This window comes from Otolemur garnettii, unplaced genomic scaffold (assembly GCF_000181295.1).
Source record: "Otolemur garnettii isolate 467f Iridium unplaced genomic scaffold, OtoGar3 scaffold00090, whole genome shotgun sequence".
Classification (NCBI taxonomy): Eukaryota; Metazoa; Chordata; class Mammalia; order Primates; family Galagidae; genus Otolemur; species Otolemur garnettii.
Genome location: NW_003852485.1, coordinates 6,979,636 through 6,998,463, shown reverse-complemented (window position 1 = coordinate 6,998,463; position 18,828 = coordinate 6,979,636). Strand labels below are relative to the sequence as shown.

Genomic DNA, 18,828 nt, shown 5'->3' with positions numbered 1-18,828 from the left:
AAAAAAAAAAAAAAAAAAAGAAAGGGCATTTTTGTTATCCTAATAGAAAACATAAATTTTTTTTAGAAAAATCACTCATTGTACAAAGTATGTAAATTTTCTTTCTCAGAACTTTTTATTGGAAAAGGGGAGGTGAAAGGGTCTGGTTTAGCAAACCCTTGCTTTGTTATGTAGCTAACAGGTACGGTGAATAGGCTAATATGCTTGGTTCTGTTTACTGTAGTACAAAGTCTGTGGGAAGGATGCACACGTCTGTAGACTGTGGATATACATCAGTAACTAATGTGGATTGAGTACCTCCTACGTGCCAGGCCAGCCTGCAGGTTCTGAGTTCTCAGTCCTCCTCGTAACCTTATGGGAAGGTACTATTACACCTGTTTTACAGCTCAGAAAGTAAGGTACAGTGTGGGGAACTAAATTGGCCAACTCACATGTAGAAAAGTGGTGGAGCCAGGCTTCAGATTCAGGCAGCCTGACTGCAGGGCCAGTCAGCCCCCACCTGTGGGATTTCCAGAGGGAGAACCCTAGATGGACTTTAAGTGACCTGCGTTTGGAGAGGAATACCACTGGCAGCCACGAGCCTGTCTCCATCCTCCATAAATCGACTCCACTGTAGGCTAGGGGACAGATTTACACCCTCTTCCTCTTTGCCCCTTCAGGTTGAAACACATGTGTCACTGGTAAGGTTCCAGGGGATAGCAGAGGCAGTCATCTTCCTCCTCTTGTGGTGTAGAAATAAGTTCAGTTGTGATACAATTGCTACTCTATTCCGACTGGAGAACTTCAGGTTTGAGGCAGTGAACCTCCTCAGGGCTTAAAAGAAAAGGCTTTTCTTCATGTCAAGTCCTCTGTGCTTAGAGGGACTGTGTGTTTGAGTCTGACAGTAAACCTGGAAAGGATGCCCCAGCCAGTGTGAGAGGTTTTGCCGCACTGTGTGATAGAAGGGGTGTGGTTACCTGGAGGTCACGGTTTTCCCACAACAAAGCATTTTACTTTCCTATTTGATGCTGCTGTGCTGCCGGGAAGAGCTTGGTGCTTTGTCTGGCAAGTGACTAAGCCTGTTTGTCTGGAATTAATGAGAGATACTATTTTAAGCAAATAGAAATTCATATCAAACAGGTCACTTTGGGGTGGCTACTGTAAATCCATTTATTCCAGGAATTAAAAAAATACTGGCTGCACTTAATGTATTATTAAAAATGCTGATTTTCAAAACATTTGCTTCCGAGGAACTTTCCAGAAGCAACTCCTGTGCTACATAAGGTAGATCTCATGCTCATTTTCACTTACCTTTGCCTTTTAGGTGTGCGCATGAGGTGCTCTGAGGATTTGCACGCCTCCTTGCTCCTCATTCATGTGTTTAAACCTAATCATCAATGTGATGGGATTTGGAGGTAGGGGGGTGTAGGGAGGGTGATACGGTCACCAGGGCTAAACCCACATGCGTGGGATTGGTGCCTTTATAAAAGAGGCCCCAGAAAGCTGCCTTGCCCCCTGTACAGTGTGAGGACAGAGCCAGGAAACACCATTTATGGACCAGAAAGTGAGTTCTTACCAGATAGTGAATCTACTGACACTTCATCTTGGACTTTCCAGTCTTTGGAACTGTGATAAATAAATTTGTGTTGTTTATAACTAACCCAATCTAAGGTATTTTGTTACAGTAGCCCGAATTGACTAAGGCAGAGCTTATGTGTATGAATGTGAATTTCCCATTCCCAAGTTTTCATAACAGAGAAATAAAATTTAGTACTAGGCTACCTAGAACTTTGGAAAGTTATGTTCACACCCATCTTATGTATCTGAGCCCATTTGAATCAAACTTACACCCCAGGTTTTTCATGTCTAAGGTGCATTGCTATGACTTCGAGTGTCATTTACACTTTCTTGGAGGGAGGTCATATCCTTACCAGCTTTGAATTGCATTTTCATCTTCAGTCTGTATATTGAACACCAAAAACCCCGTGGCTAAAATTGCCAGGAAAATATGCAGGGTGACTTAACTTGGATCTAACACTTTGCATTATTCTTCAAGGGACCAGAGGCAGGTGGTTTTTACATCCATAGCTGCTAAGTTCTTTTGTTTTGTCTGTGCTCTTTGGGCCTGATAAGGTACACTTTGATGGGGAGGGTTGAAGAGCTATTTCTTGTGTTGTAGGGAAGCTGCAGGGTGATGCAGGCACCCAGGTGGTATTGGAGTCAGCCTCCGGGGATATGGGAAAGCTGTGAAAGGGCCCAAGGCTTCTGAGTCAGGGAATGGTGAAACGGTTATATTCCCGAGCCCCTTGCCAAGGCATGGGTTCTGACCCCACCAGATAGCCAGGTTCAAATCCTGGCATTGTTCCTTCTAAACATATAACCAAGTTACTTGACTTTGCATGTCTGTGTATTGAGAATACACTAGAGCATTCAAAAAGCTAAAGTAAAACACATTCCATTTTGGGAATCCTTAGCTCTTACTGCTTTGTGTTGAAGTGGAGGTGGTGCCTTTAGTAATAATGAAAGAGTGTTGCATGGTCCCAGGGAAGTGAAGCTCTATCAGGGGTCCTCAAACTATTTAAACAGGGGGCCAGTTCACTGTCCCTCAGATCTTTGGAGGACTGGACTGCAGGCCTGCGGACGAGTTGGCTGCTAAGCAGGACAGGCAGTGGTGACAAAATCACCTGGCGGGCCTGATAAATGTCCTAGGTGGACCACATGTGGCCCACGGGCTGTAGTTTGAGGACACCTGCCTATCTGCCCAGTGTTCCTCTCTTTTCTTCCTTTAAGGGCCTGCTTTGGTCTTCCTCTTTCTTTGCCCCATCAATTTCCCCAAAAACACCAAAGTGAGCAATCTACAATACAGACCTGACCATCATTTTCTTGCATGAAGTGTAAAATTGTTGTTGATAGAATAAACAACATCTATTCCAAGGTCTAATAATGGTGCATTAGGACCTCCCTCTTTTTCTAGTCTTGTCCTCAAGTATTTTCTAATTAGATTTGAAATTCTTACAGCTTCTCATTCACAATTTCCCTTACTTTTACCTGGATAACTTCTCTCTTAAGCCTCCATACAGGGTGTTCTTTCCTTGAAACCTTTTCTGATCCTTTCCTCCAGTACCTCTCCTTGGTGGCTTGCAGATTCCCTGTCCTTACCCTAGCTAGGCTCGTCGAAGTTGGGTCGGTGCCTTCCCCTCTTACCTCCAGGCTGTGTCCTTCCCAGAGGTAGCATCTCCGTGTTGTTCATCTCAGCATCCACGGACAGGGCCTGACCTGTGGCACATGTGTCCCTGCAGTCCCACTGCAGGCATGTTGGACACCATGTCGTCTGCAGGCTATGTGAGTACACGTGCCTGTTGGTCGCAGAGGGTGCATATGTCAGGCGGAGCTGAAATGTTCAAGCAAGAATACATCAGCCTAACAGAGGGAAGTGAAAATGTTTTAAATATTGAATATGTGTACTACTGGATGTTTTAAAGGCTGAAAAGAGTGTTTTTAAGTGAACATTTTTCACCTCTGATTTTGGGCAAACTCAGCTAGCAACTAAATGGTTGCTAAAGCTAAGGAAGATTGAAGCAGAGGACATGAGTTAAGACATTGGCTACACCCAGGAACCAGAGTACACGTGCAAATTGAAATCTTTGGGGGGTGCAAAGTGCTTTAGAGTGAACCCAAACTTTTTTTTCTTTTTGAGTTTCAGGAACAGTTTATGATTATGTGAATTATAGGTTTAATGAATTATGACCAAATTCTTTTTGGCTTGAGTAAATAAGGAAATTAATGTGGCTCCCTGAGTTTGGTATCCGGACAAATGGTAACATTTGGTGAAACCTCTAGTATGAACCAAGAATGCAATCAATTTTAGAAACTTCGTCTTCCATTCCATCTGCACAGCATCAGTGAGAAATACTTGGGGAGATTTTAAGCAGCTTCCCATCCCTCAACAGCTGCTAGCAGTTGTTACAGAAACTTAAGGAGGTCTTGCTGGGTGAACCCAATGGAGGAGAGTCACTCTGCTCCGATTCCCTGCTGGAATTTTTCCTCAGCTGTGCACATTTAGCTGCATGGAGGCAGGACTGAGCTGCGAAGAAGCGTGTCCAGGGCGGAACGGGCCAGATGGGACTCAGTCTCCCTCCTTCCCTCTCTTTTCTTCCTTTAAGAATCTGTAATAGCATTGTTAAATTAAATTTCATATGTTACCCGAAAACTACTGAGGTAAAGCAAGAGTTACTAGGTTTAAAGCAGAGCAGTTTAGCTTGGTTCTTTGTTTTTCATTTACTTTTCTGTCTCTTAGAGCCTCCATTTGGTATGGACGGCTCCTTTCCTGGGGAAAAGGTGACATTAGGTGTTTGGGTTCAGTGTGTCTGAAGCGGTTAGCTGACTATTTATTGAGCATTTACTATGTTCTAAGCACAATCCTTTGAGCTGACACAGTTGTAAGCAACAGAGACGTCATGTCCACTGTCGTGGAATTTACAATGAGAGAGAAACGGACATTACACAGTTAACTATAAAACTTTAGTTTCAAAAATTTTTAAGTATGGAGGGAAATGCATCTACCTGGAGTATTTAAGTTAGAACTAATAGGATTAGTTTAATAGGTTGTCCTAGGGCTAGATCTTAAATATGTATGACCAACAGGAATGGTTTTTAGTCAATAACATAAGTTACTGTACATATCATAATTGATTATAGATTTTTTTTAGGTAATTTAAATAATGTCAATCTGTATTTACATTCTATGGAATATAATGTAACACTTGATTATATAGAGTACACTTGGGGACGCAGTAGCCAAAGATTATCTCATTAACTCAAGGCCCAAAGCCAAGTTCTTTGCTGGCCATAGTTTGTATCACCTGTAAAGTGATGTTCTTAGGTGCTCAAATTTCCTTTCAACTCTAAAAATTGTCAACTTCAATAGAGAAAAACCCTGTGACCCCTGACTCCCTAATATACTGCCTTTCTCACAGTTTTTCCCACCTTTTTAAATGACAGGACCATTTTTTCATTGAACAGGCAAGAAATTTTGGTGTTCCGTGACCCTTGTCTCTACGTCACACCCTGTACCTTGTCCAGTATGTCAGGAATCCTGTTGTCAGCCATGTCTCACCAGCTCCCTGCAGTCATCCTGGCCCCGGGCACCATCTGTTCTTGTCTACATTATTATGGTAGCATCCTAAGAGGGTCTCTTTGTGCTTGCTCCTCTGTGGTGTGTTCTGTGCACAGCATTGAGTGGAATGCTCTTAAAAAGCAATGACACAATTTGTATCATGCCTTTCTTCAGAGCCCTCCAGTCCCTTCCCATCCCAGAGTCAAAGTCAAAATCCTTACTCATGGTGGCCCTCATAAGGATTATGAGATCTGGCCCCTCCCAATCTCAGCGACTTCATCTCCTACTTGTTCCTCTCCCTGACTCTACTCCAAACTGGCCTCTGCCTGGCAGGCTCCTGTCTTTGGACCTTTGCTCTGGCTGTTCCCCCCCTGTCTGGAACGCTCTTTTCCTTACCTCTTTCAGATCGTGGCTCAAATGTCACATCAGTGAGACTTTCATTGCCTCCTGTTGCTTTAATTTTCTTTGTTGTCTCTGTGGGTTTACCCTACATGAGTGGCTCTCCAGGTGTGCCTCTAGACCAGCAGCATCAGCATAGGTAAAAATTAAATTCTCAGGCTTTCTTATGGAGACATGCTGGGTCACAAACTCTGGAGACAGGGCCCAGCAGTCTGTGTTAAGAAGCCCCATAGTGATCCTAACACATGCTCGTGTCTGAGAGCTGCTGCCGTATAATGTATTTTGTCCTTTTGTTTATTATCCGTATTAACTTCCTTTCCTGACTTCTGCCCCATCTTAAAATGTAGCTCTTCGAGGGCAGGGGTTTCTGCTCTGTAGACCCAGTGCTTAGAGCTGGAAATGGGACTTAGAAAGGTCTTTCCAAGTTGGATAAGTACCAACTGTCTGACTGTATTAGTAAGCTTAGCTTTAAAGAACACTGAGCAGCAGAGTCTAATGTCTGACTCTCACAGTTTACTGATTCTTCCATGTTAAGAGTTTAAACCTGAGATGTTTTCTTTCCTACAGACTTTAAAATCTGCAGATTCTTTGAAGATTTGACTAATCCTTCTGAAAACTTTGTGGAAATGATGTGAATTGTTTCTTTAAATACATGTAGCAACTGGCGGTTGTATTATTTTAATCCTAGTCTGTAGGGGCCATTTCTTTAAAGTGTACAGATGGGCTATTGTGGTTTAATAGATGCTTCTGATAATAGAGCTAGTTGAATGGAGATTTGAATGAAAAAGATCACCTGCAGGTATATGAATATTGCATTGGAAATTTAAACTTATTAATATTTGATCTAAGTCGCCTGCGCCTGCCTCTGCAGATGTGGCCAGGCAGGAGCCCGCACTGACTTCAGAAGCATGCCTTTGGCCAGGGGAAGGATGATACCTGTGTGACTTACTTACCGAGGGCTCTCCTTACAATGGCCTTGTTGATTTAGCAGAGTGGGTCTTTCAGATGAAGGGTCTGAAGACTGCTGAGCCATTGAGCACTTGTTTAAGGTCATTCTGAAATTCACAAAAGCAAATCCCTCTCCTGTCTCCCCAGACTTCACTTCCAGTCCTTGCCATTAGGCTGTCCCCAGCCCCCAATGTGCTTCTTAAATCTATGCCTTTTGACATTTAGTTGCCTCTGGGTTCAGCTCCATCAGTTGTACGATAAAGAAGATTGACAAGATGTTTTCAAGGACCTGTCTTCCATCAGAATGTTTAAATGGCCCTCCATAGCTGCAGTCACTAAAGACCCTCGCAGGCCTAATTTAAAGCATCGAAATCAGGGGATGATCTTGAGCTTGGAGGGGAGAATAAGTCAAGTTTCTGTCCTGTGGCTATTTTTACCAGGGCATCTTTAAAATTAACCCTCCCACCCCACAATGAGGGGCCAGGGAAGAATGGGTTTGTGCCTTGGGAATTACCTGTGGTTCTCCTTTGTCCAGCATGATTATCATACTTAGTACAAAGTTTCCGTGGGTGAGCTCGTGGTCATGTGTACCACTGGCCTTGAGAAAGCTGGCTCTGGCGGGTAACATGTGCACAGCTGGTGGGGACTCCTGCTCCAGCCTCTTAGCACCTGTTCCTTCTGCTGCTGCTCCCTCAAGCCTGACCCAGGGCCCTACTCCTTGTGGTACATTTGTCTGCTTCGGGGCAGGGCTCTGTGGCTGTGACAGATGGGCAGAGCATCTGCTCTTTGATCTTAAACTGCTGCTGTCCACTGTGTGGCTGATTGACTGTGTCAGTCACCGTAACTGTGAGCCAGATGTGAGTGGAATTGATCACAGTTTACCCTTTTTGTGTCTATTAAGCCTGTGTTGTCTCCATTGTGAGAATGGCTGAGGAATTGGGGAGGGGACGGTAGCTGGTGTGGCCTTTGTATTTTTACCAAGTATCCTCTTATTGGATTTTTCTTACAATTTATCTGTGTCGTTATGAACTGATTCAATTCCTTGTATAAAGTGCAAACAAGTGTTAAGAAAATTCCCCTTACAAGTATAAATCTAGCACATTGGAAGGAAACTTGTTGACAGCAGTGTCGAAAGTCCACCCGTATAAAACACAACCAAGGGAAGGCTGGCTTCTTTGTGTGTGTGTGTTTTTTAATATTTTTCTAATTTTTAAAAGTGCAGCTTTGCCTTCAGTGACTTAAAAAATGATGTCTCCTGATTTCTTTTCTTCTGCTGCTGTCAGAAAAGGCTGTGAAATTGTTATTCACCCATGTTTCAAAGACGGTCAGGACTGCCTTTCCCTCCTTAATTGATGGAGAATATGGAGTCGTTCAGGGCAGCTGATAAGTGATTCTCTAAAGCCAAGACTTGGGACATACAGCAGTAACATGCCTTCTGATCTTGACTGTCCTGGACATCAGGCTGTAGATGGGTACCACAGCCTGTAGAGCCAAACTGGGCATCGAATACCATTTGCCAATAAGAAGGACTAAGTAGCAATACGAACAGGAGCCTGACTGACTAGGGGGAAGGAGATTAGGAGAAGACTGAGGGTAAAAGAGAACTCTCTCTGGTTCTGTCTGATTCCTCTTAGGGTACCAGGTTGTATCCTGAGCAGAAGAGGTGGTGTATCCTAATCCGCAGTGATATGTGAATAATTGATTACCGTTAGTCAATAAGTACCAACATTTTTATTGACTTGCTTAAAAGCTGGGCAGATCCAAGATTATTGCTCCAATATTATGATGATGTCACCCTTACACAATTCGTGAGAGATTTTCATGAGTGGGAGAGAAGGGAGTAGAGCTATAAAAATCTGTGCTGAGAATGATATTTACCCGTGGCCTCCTTCCCTGTACCACGGCATCTCCAGTGAGCAGCTGTTACCGATAAACTGTTAAAGTGTATCGTGACTATAAATTATTTTCATGTACTTAAAAACACATCTTATAAAAATCTCAGTGTTCCCATAGAAGTGTGCCATGGGTATGGATTTGTTTGTCTTGCTAGAGACACGTGAGGCACAGTTGAGAGTCACTGGATTAGATAGATGCGTCTGGCATGTGATTCACCTGTCCAGTCTTACCCTTGGACAGTGTCATAAAACACATGAGTATGCCTTCATTAATATTTATTTCCTGCCATTCATTGTCCACTGCTATGGTTCTCTCCATCAAAGAGGTAACAGAGGGAAGCTGCGTGGTGGGTTGTGCACGAGGTCTTCCAGTCCTGGCAAACCATGCTGTGCACCTGCTGGGAAGATGTCATCTCCGACTTAAACTGTGCCTCACGTCAGCTGGAGGTCTGACTACAGTGCCGGTTCTGATTCAGGAGGTCTGGAGTGGGACTCGGGATTCTGCATTTAGATGCTCTCGGGGTGCTGACGCTTCTGGTTGTGGACCTCACTTTGAGTAGTAAGGGTCTAGACTAGAGTGTCCAAGTTACTTATCTTTCTTGTTTTCCTAGAATTTTGTTGGAGGTTCATGTTAGTGTGGCCCCAAGTAGGCACTACTGGAAAAAAGTGAATTAGATTTCTTACAGTGTGTTGTTTTTTCCCCTCTTGAGATGCTTGTGCATTTATTTGTTTTGATTTGTGCCCCTAGCATTAAAAGCTGTGCTTAATTACCGGAGCTGTTTTAAGATCCAAAATTGTACTATGTGCTAAACTGTTTTCTTGCTGATTTTTAGCAAGTCCTTTTGGGGATTGCAATGACTTTGGCCTCTGATGCAATGGTTAACCCTTTACAGTAAGAAGAATGAATAAACATGGCTGGCCTGGGTTTTGCAAGAGTTAAGAAGCCTTTGGGTACAAATAACAGAGTGCTTGTCTGATAGGAGATTAAGCAACAGAGACATTGAATTATCTCACAGAACAAGAAGTCTGGGGCTTTTGGTTTCAGGGTTGGTACAGAGGCCCAGAGTATCGCAGGGGTCATGGACTCTTTCCCACTTTCCTTTCTCACTCTCAGTGTGTCCAGCAGCAGCTTCACCTGACATTTCCCAAACGGGAAGTGGGGTGAGAAGCAGAGGAGCCTTGCAGGGTGGATCATTTACTCAGGGAAAATATTTCTCCAAAGGAGCCCGCACTTGTATTCCTCTTGGATCTCCTCGGCAGGCCCTCAGACCAGTCCTGGTGAAGAGGACCCATGTACCATGATGGGCTTAGATCAGTAAGATTAACCCCCCCAAGGCATGGCAAACACAATCAAGATTCTGGTAGAGAAGAACAGAGCATGGATGTTGTGTGGTCAACCAGCAGTGCAGAGAACCTCCTAGACTCGAAGCTGCCCATTTTAAAACTTGGGAAGCTACTGCTCAAAGAAGTTATGGACATGAACAGGGAGTGTAACTGGGACTTAACATGCAGGCCTGTCCAGTGACCATAGGCGTGGCTCTTTTGTATGCACCGTGAACTAGAAACAGTCAGGATTCTACAACGTGCCCCTGGACAGGGGCCACATATACCACACCACACTCTCGACAAGTCCACATTTGTGAGTGCACTGGAGTGACACTGTAATAATAGAAAACTATCCCTGTGTGCCAAGTGGCGTTATTCTAAGAAGGAAGTTAGCCAGTGAGTGTTGGTGGCTTGTCCCGGGTCTTGCCCTATCCTGACTTGGCTTACTGGCTCCCAGGCTCTGCTTCTTGCTCTGCGTTGTGTTGAGCACAGAGCAGTGTCATACCAGAGATGTGACGTCCCCCTAGGGGACTTGAGGCCTCCCCCTGCCACTTCCAAGTCAGTGCAGCACCAAGCTCTCTCCTACCTGGGGCTGCTGGGTTTCCAGCAGGTGGAAGGGAGGGAGGCCACCCTTCCCTGTTTGCTCTTAGAGTTGGCTGTCAGGGCCTGGAGGTCTGATGACATTCTGAAGATGGCAAGCCTCCAGGAAAGTGAAAAGTTGCCTCTATTTAATTTAAAAACAAAAAAAAATAAACAGAAAATCTGGTAGGCAAAGCCTGTGTTTAATTATACATTAAAGAAATAAAACTGAGAGATGGTCAGTAAAAAAAGCGAAACACACTTTGCTGTGGATGTGATCATGATGTGATCATGGCAATCAGGAGAGACAGTTCTGGAAGCCTGTTTCTTCCTTTGGACGGGCTTCTTTGTTATTCTCACATGCCCTGAGGGAGAAAGATCTTGATGGGAGAACTGCACTTTAGAAGATTGATCTGGGTGGAATAGGAAGGCTGGATTGCAGCTGGAAGAGGCACGCCTCTGAGTCCGTAGCTGCTAACGCTGTGGTTTTGCCTGGTCTGTGTTTTCTTTCTCTATGAACAAGAAAATTGGAAGAAAGGGCATCTGGAATTACCAGCAAAAGACGGCCCCTTTATTTAGTTCTGGGGTGGCACCTTGGGCTTATTAGCATGTTTCCTCTGTTCCCTTTGCCCAGGTCGTGTCATTCTAAATAATTCACACGTTTTCCTGATTGTGTCTAAATCAAAAGTCTGTAAGCCCATGGTGTCCAACCCACGCTGTGCACACTGTCGTGCACGCCCTGTGTATGCTGAACGTTAGTGGGTGCCGTACCACTGACACACATTCTAGTATAATATGAAAAGAATGAAATACATTGTTTAAAAAAGCTTGCTATAGTCTGTTTATGCCAGAATTAAGAAAATATTTACTTCTGTTTTGTACTCATTATTATACCGCTGGCATCACTTAAGTCTCACTGTACTTCTTATTCCTTTAACGTTGGTGGTATCACATTTTAAGGAAACCTGTGGGGCTCAGGAAAGGCGGCTGGCTCCTGGCAGCTCTGAATGTGCTTCTGGTGTTCAGAAGTATGTTTCAGTTTTGCCAGTCAAGTCTTGAGAGTCTCTCACGAGGAAAAAGAAAATCGCCAACTGGGAATCCAACCAAATTATAAAAGGATTGTTTTTGATGATATAAATATGACATTTCGGATTAACCAGAGAACCTTAAACCAGTTTTTCTGTGTTGGGTAATCCTAACTTGATCTTTACTCAGGGAAGAGCTTAGGAGTGGTGGAATATTAACCCCATCATGCCATCTTGCATGTCCTTTCTCATAAAGAAAACACACTGTACTTTCCAGAAAAGGAGATGAGGCTAAGTGGCTTTTTTCATAGTTCATGAAAGACTTAGGGATTTTATTCAGACCCTCAATAACTTGCTGTGTGTTCCTTGGCAAGTCTTTTAATCTTATTTGTTCCTTCCTCTATTTTAATTCCAACATCCACTAAATCATCGTATTTTCTTAAGAATTTGTCTGATCCTCTCTATTTCCAGAATGTCTATTCATGTACGGGCTCTACTGATTTTACTCCTGGGCTGTAGCTGTGGGTTTCCTTGCTTCCAGCCTTTCTCCTTTCCTGAACACCCCTGCTTGTTTATTTTTCCCCAGTTTTCTTCCTCTCTAGAGAGAGAGCAGTAGCTTTTAAATGGATCAGGTACAAGTTCCCTTAAGAGTCTGTGGTTGGTTGGGCCCCACTGCACTGTCTCCCAGTGTTACCCCTCTTTTTAAGGTCCTGGACTCTGGGGAAAGAAGCTGCTGTACCAAGGAACCCCGAAGGCCCCTCAAAGCTGTGGGGGCTTCCCTTGCCTCAGACCCCAGGGATCCACAGGTCCTTTAAACCATTGTGAAGACATTTCGGGAAGCGTTGAGCTCTCAAACATTGATCCCATTACCCTCGAATCAATTTTGTCCCTGTGCAACTCAGGTTCCTTTTCAAAGGTTAAAGTAGCCATGGTGGGAGTTTGAGGCAGGTGAAGATGGGCTTCTCGCCACTGTCTCCCTCCCAGGTTTTCAGGAAGGCAAGCCTCAGACCACAGTTTGCACTCATTAGCAAGCAGGCCCCTAAACAGAACTGCTCTCCCAGTTTATTCCATGAGCTCAGGGCAATCCCTGCTCCCTTTCCTTCAGGTGAGTGAACCATTCGTTAGAGTCAGACGTGCGCTTTGCTTTCACTCCTTTACTTGCTATTAGGAATCTGACCAGACATTGAACTGGTCAGGGACTAGGCTACACTCGGGTCTGATTGAATTCTTTTATTCTATTAAGGGTGGGGGAGGATATGTAAAATATTTTAGCCCCCCTCTGTGTGCTGAAAACATTTATTTTCACTAGTCAAGGCCCACTTCTAACATGCATCCTGCCCCTCCACAGGCCACTGTTTTCTTTAACAATAACCCCTTCGGGGCATCCACCTGGCTTATACTTATCTACATTTGGGTCCTGGTAATGGAAATGCCTGGAGCAGCTCCTGTGGCTGCGTCCTGAATACAGTGCTGTCAGAACCCCCCAGCAGTGGCCATTCCTGGTTAGAATGCCGGCTGACCGCTTGGGTTGTGGTGTCACAAGTGTAATATCACATGGCGTATGTTGAAGTATTTTAGGTAAATTTAGCCTATCAGAACCACGCAGTTGGCAGGCTAGTTTTGTAGATTAAATTAGGCAAGAGGAACTGCTGTTTTTCCTGTTTTATTTTTTGTTTTTTTGTTTGCTTGTTTTTTTGTGTGTATTTGTTGCCAACAATAAGAAAGGGAGTTTTCGCACAAAGATCCTGCCGTTCGGCTTCTCTGGGAAAATTGGGGGATCAGTGACTCCGGGTCCACATCCCTTTCCCTAATTGTCTTCTCTGGTGGGAGACTGCTGAGTATGGGCTGCAGGCCCCACCCGGGACCTGGCACTGCCTAAAGTCTCCCGCACAGAAACTTGGTGTCTGGTGTCCTTAGTTATCGAGATTGCCCTCTGTTGGCCTTCGGGACCCTCCTCCCCCTTCAGATTTCTGCCCGGCCCCTGTAGCTCTGTGGGTTTTTGACCCTCACAGCTGTCAGACTGTTTTCCTATTTGGCTCAGTGTTGTGCTTTCTTTGTTCAGGCCCATTCCTTGTCTGGAATTTGTTTCCTATGAGGCTTTGCTGTCCAACTCTTCACCTCATCTTCGAGGCTGAGCCCAAGGCCCACTTTGCATATGGCCTTTCATGGCCATTATGGTTGTAGCTACTCTCCCTCCGTGCAGGCAGCACAGCATTTGATTTTTTTTTTTAATTTTTATTAAATCATAGCTGTGTACATTGATGCAGTCATGGGGTACAATGTGCTGGTTTTACATACATTTTGAAATGTTTTCATCAAACTGGTTAACATAGCCTTCACAGCATTTTCTTAGTTATTGTGTTAAGACATTTATATTCTATACCTAGTAAATTGCACATGTACCCGTGTAAGATGCACCGTAGGTGAGCATTTGATTTTATACATTGTTCTGTTGTCCATTGTTTCATGGTTTATCCTACCTAGATGGAAATACTCTGGAGGTCAAGAAGCAAACCTTTCTCATAGTTTATATCTTTCATTGTAAAATGTTAATGCTTATCCCCTCAGTCCACTTGCCTCGATTATTAAATAGTAGAGTACAGTACCTTGTTGATTTATCTCATAGTCATTGGAAGGAACATTTATACATGTTGAAAAGAAATAGGAGAGACTTATTAATATGAAAATAAGACAGAAGTAGGCTTAAATGAGAAGGCTACTGAGGAAACAGAAGCCCAGAATGTTTAAATCCCTTGCTGGGGTCAGACACTGGGGAGTCATCTAGTCTTGGACCCTCCCGCTGTGAGACTCAGCTCTTGCCTGTTAGCACTGTGATGTTTCACCGTAGATCTACCACTCTCCACATCAGACAGCCATGCCTCAAAATTCTGCAGAGCCTCCTCAAGGTTTAGTAGCATTCACATATCAAAGTCAGACAATGACCAAATTGACATAAATTGTACATGACAAATTAGGCAGAGGTGATGGATGCACATAAGACGACTCACCAAGAGCCCAGGACAACCAGAGGTGCTTCTGGCATTAATTTGGTGCCTGCAGAATGCCCTCTGCTGATGGTCCTATTCACAGAGGAGGGGCGATGTACCTGGACAACAAAGCATCAGGTGCAAAGGCATCACTGGCGAGGCTAAGGAGGTGATGGAATCGGGGAGTAACAAGTGAGTAGTTTAGCAGGGCTGGAGCCCCCCTTCTGAATCTGGGTGTTGTGATAGATGGGGCGGGAGAGACAAAGGGGTAGAGTTCACATGTTATGCTGGAGGATTTGGACTTTATCCTGAGGGGACCAGGAACCTTGAAAGACTTTCAGAAGGGAGGACTAGGGTCTGTGGCATAGAAAGGCCTGGTTGCTGGAGCCTGGATCTAGGGAAAGGAGGGTGGTGGGGACATAAGAGGCTGCTGCAGGAATCCTGGAAAGACATAATGGAGGCTTACACTAAGGCAGGGACTGTGGGGAAGGAAAGAAGCGGGTGGGTTCCAGAAATGGTCGAGCCTTTTAGTTACTAGGATGACAGTATTCTTTCAAGTTGTTTTCCTTAAAGCAGCTTTTACCCGCATCCCCCAGTCATTCCTAGAGGCAGGACGATAGACTGGCCACTTGGTGCGTGCACAGCCTTTGATTCCATGTTGCCAGAGAAACGTTGGTGGTTTCATGCCCAGTGAGTCTGGCTCCCTTCCATTTGGCCGTATAGATGAACCCTTAGAAAACAAGGACAGCTTTTCACACTGAATGTTCTGGGTTTTTTTACTGTCATATATAAGCTGTTTTGAGAGAATATACCAATTTTCCTGTTTACAGAAGCACACTGTGTCCTTTGGCCAAAATATTCTGTTTCTCAGTCCACGTCAATCTTTCTGCATTTACATTAGCCATACATAGGGGCAAATTGTGTATTCATTCTATAGTCAGAAGAGCCTGTAGATGTTAGGATGGGTGTTTTTTGCTCCTGAAATTCTTGTTCTGAGATGTAAAGACATTTAACCATCTGGTTATGACTTTAAAGTGAGTGTTCAAAGTGGAGGCTATGAATAAATATGTGAATCATGAAAGATCTATCGGAGAGGTGTTGTCAATCATGAGTTGCTGCTGTGTATCTTTCCTAGCTGTTTTTCTAGCTTTAAAAAAATGTCTAATGTAAGCAGATAGTATTTTTAAGGAATTTAAAAAATACTCAACGTGAAGTGTGGATTTTTATCTAGATGATGTCTTTTAGGAAGAGACTTTAGGGTGTAGGGTTGCTTCAAGTGCATGTAAAACCATCTGTTTTTCCCTCAAACAGCTTTTACCTGTATTTTAATTTACAGATGATATATTTTTAATATTATCATGTTATAAAAGCATTTTAGTAAAAGTAGGAATGTTGATCTTCTTTTCAGAAATATATAAAGTTGAAGTTAATAATTTTGAAAACCATATGAAATTCTTTCCCTCTAGCCAGCTAAAGTAAATCCTTACAAATGATTCAATTCACCTAAGTCTTTTGTAAGAGAATGAATCGAATCTTCCCCCAACCACAGGCAACTGATTGATTTCAGAGGTTTCTTTTCACAAGACTTCAGTTTTATGTTTTAGAGTAGGATACGTGTAAGCACATTAAATTAAATAGCAATTTTTCAAAATACACATCTGGACAATATTAACATGAGAGTAGCAGTTACATCAGACTCCGTTTATCAATTTTCATTCCTTTTACTTGTTTTTGAAATCCAGTTGGGGAATATGAGTAAAATGAAAGAGTGACTATCTATCCATTCAGGGAACTAGTTACAGTCTTATTAAGTCACGCTATTGTATCGCGTAATGTTACAGGCCTAATGCAAATAGTAATGCATTTTGACCTTGGTTTGTACTTGAGGTTGTTGTTTGGTAATTGATGTCATCCTGTCAACAGTGGAGACCAGCAAGGGAGAATTATATGAGAGCGATTTGCCAGGGCTCAGACTGCATTGTGTGCTGTGGCATTTTGAGGTGTTGATTACCCTTTTCTGTTGCTGTTATATCTATCAGCTTACTATCCAGCAGTTCTCAGCTTGGCTATTACCACTAGATACACTGGTCTTGAATAACTGGTACTTTAACTTTTGTGCAGGAGTATTTGCATCAGTAATCGCTAGGTGTTCTTTCTCTGTTGTCCAGGTACTTTTTGCACATATGACCTTGTGCATATATGGGTTGAGTATCCCTAATCTGAAAATTTGAAATCTTTAATGTTCCAAAATCTGAATCTTTTTGAGTGCTAACATGCTATTTAGAGGAAATGCTCATTGGAAAATTATGGATTTCTAATTTTCAAATTAGGGGTGTTTTAACTGGTAAGTATATAATGCAAATATTCCCAAATCAGAAAACATCCAAAATCTGGAATAGTTTTGGTATTATAACTAATTCGTCATCTCCTAAAAGGAGCTTCTAGTATATAATGGGTGTTAAGAAAAATATTACAAACTGTGGCATCTGTATTTATGAAAATTATCCAGAAAGCAAACATTGGGTACCCCCCCCCAAAAAAAAAAACCAAACCAGTCTTTGCTGGCTGCATTTTCCCTTGGTATTGATGACTGTCCTTGGACAAATACAGGCATATTGGCTTTATGTACCTGGGCTTGTGGATTTGTAATTTTATTTAAGATAATAGTACTATTTAAGCAAGGACATGGGAATGTGGAAAATGGGTGTTATTTTTCCTTTATTAAAAAAAAAAAACAAAAAACAAAACTCCCCAAACATTGATGACTTGGAATAAAAGAAGCTAGAAAATAGTTGTAATAAAAGAAAAGCATAAAAAAGAACCACAGGACGCTGAGTTTTACTGCCTCCAGTGGTATTTTTATTAATAACTTTCCAAAATGAATCTTAACTAAAAGCCCTTTTTATATTTGGGGCTTTGAGAATATGTTTATACTTTGATTGATGTTATAATTCTTTATGGTTTTTTGACTTTTGGTAGCTTTTTTAGTAGAAAATAGAATTTGGTATCCTGAGCTTTTGGGCTGGCAGGAGTGCCGGCCAGTTCCTGTGATGGTGTGCTCTGAGCTGTTGGGGATGGCAGCTGGCAGATGTGTCCTGATACACACCTGAGAGAGCACCACGCACGTGTTTGGAGGAATTCATCACTCTCTAAAGCTCACCAGGGAGAAATACATTCAGAAAGTCGGAACTGGTAACCAGTAATGTCTTACATAAAATAAGGATGACTTTTTTTTCCCTTTCAGATTTTGGGGTAAGTGCATTCTTAGCAACGGGGGGTGATGTTACCCGAAATAAAGTGAGAAAAACATTCGTTGGTACCCCATGTTGGATGGCCCCTGAAGTCATGGAACAGGTAAAAAAAAAAAAAAAAGTGATATTTTGATGGCTGCATATCATTAATGCACTAACATTTCATTCAGACCAATCATTTTATTTCATTTATTTTTTTTTGAGACAGATTCTCACTTTGTCACCCTTGGTAGAGTGCTGTGGCATCACAGTTCACAGCAGCCTCAAACTCTTGGGCTTAAGTGATTCTTTTCCTCAGCCTCCCAAGTGGTTCAGACTATAGGTGTCTGCCACACACCTGGCTGTTTTTTTTTTTTTTTTTTTTAGAAATGAGGTCTTGCTCTGTCTGTTTCTGGCTCAGGCTGATCTCGAACTCATGAGCTCAGGCAATCCACCTGCTTTAGGTCTCCCAGAGTGCTAGGATTATAGGTGTGAGCCACAGTGCCTGGGCCAGACCAATCATTTTAATAGAATGCATCGTGTAATAAATGCATTGAGATTTAATACCTGATTGCTATCTCTCAGCAAACTCAGAGTTGTGCATGAAAAGCTGTGGGTTTTCGACATAATATGGACTTAGTGATGTATAACATGCCTGCTGTGTAATCATATTTTTTTCCTCATTTCTTTCTTAGGTGAGAGGCTATGACTTCAAGGCTGACATGTGGAGTTTTGGAATAACTGCCATTGAATTAGCAACAGGAGCAGCGCCTTATCACAAATATCCTCCTATGAAAGTAATTACAATTGGAAATAATATGTTGGGTTTGAAATGTGATTGGACAGAATGTATTCTCTCATGCTCTTGAGTATCATCATTTTTCTCTCAGACCAGAGGAGCATTCATGGAGGGAGTGCAGCCAAGTTGGATGTTGTCTGATCATCATGGGGGACCGTAGTTCAGTTCCCAGCCGTGACACTGGCTTTATGTTCTTAGCTCTGTGTTGAGGAAAGAGTGTGATCTGGAGGGTTGATGCGGGTTGATTGCTATGGCAAATGCTGTTCATTACTCTTTTGCTAGATAACCCCAGGTTCCCGAAGAAAATCTAAAAATTGATTATAGTGATGTTGACTTTGCAGATGGATTTCCAAGAGTTTTGGGATTTTAAAAAACATGGTCTACATTTTCACCCCTGCTCTCACAGTGTAGTTGAGACAGCCACTGTGGTTTTAGGAAATAGCATATGTGGTAGATGCTATTTTCAGGGTTTTGTTTTTTAACCTACCTCAAGATTTCTTAAGCCTACATTAAGATTTCTCTTAGTTCTTTTTTTTTTTTTTTTT

General features: G+C 42.8%; 1 protein-coding gene across 1 annotated transcript in view; it reads left to right on the top strand.

Annotated features, from left to right (window-relative positions):
* LOC111727010 (STE20/SPS1-related proline-alanine-rich protein kinase) overlaps positions 1-18,828 on the top strand; it is a 76,953-nt gene that overhangs the window by 54,636 nt on the left and 3,489 nt on the right. Inside the window, exons 6-7 of the mRNA XM_023516363.1 lie at positions 17,499-17,608; positions 18,180-18,281. Of these exons, the coding sequence (XP_023372131.1) occupies positions 17,499-17,608; positions 18,180-18,281 (212 nt within the window). The remainder of the gene's footprint in view (positions 1-17,498; positions 17,609-18,179; positions 18,282-18,828) is intronic.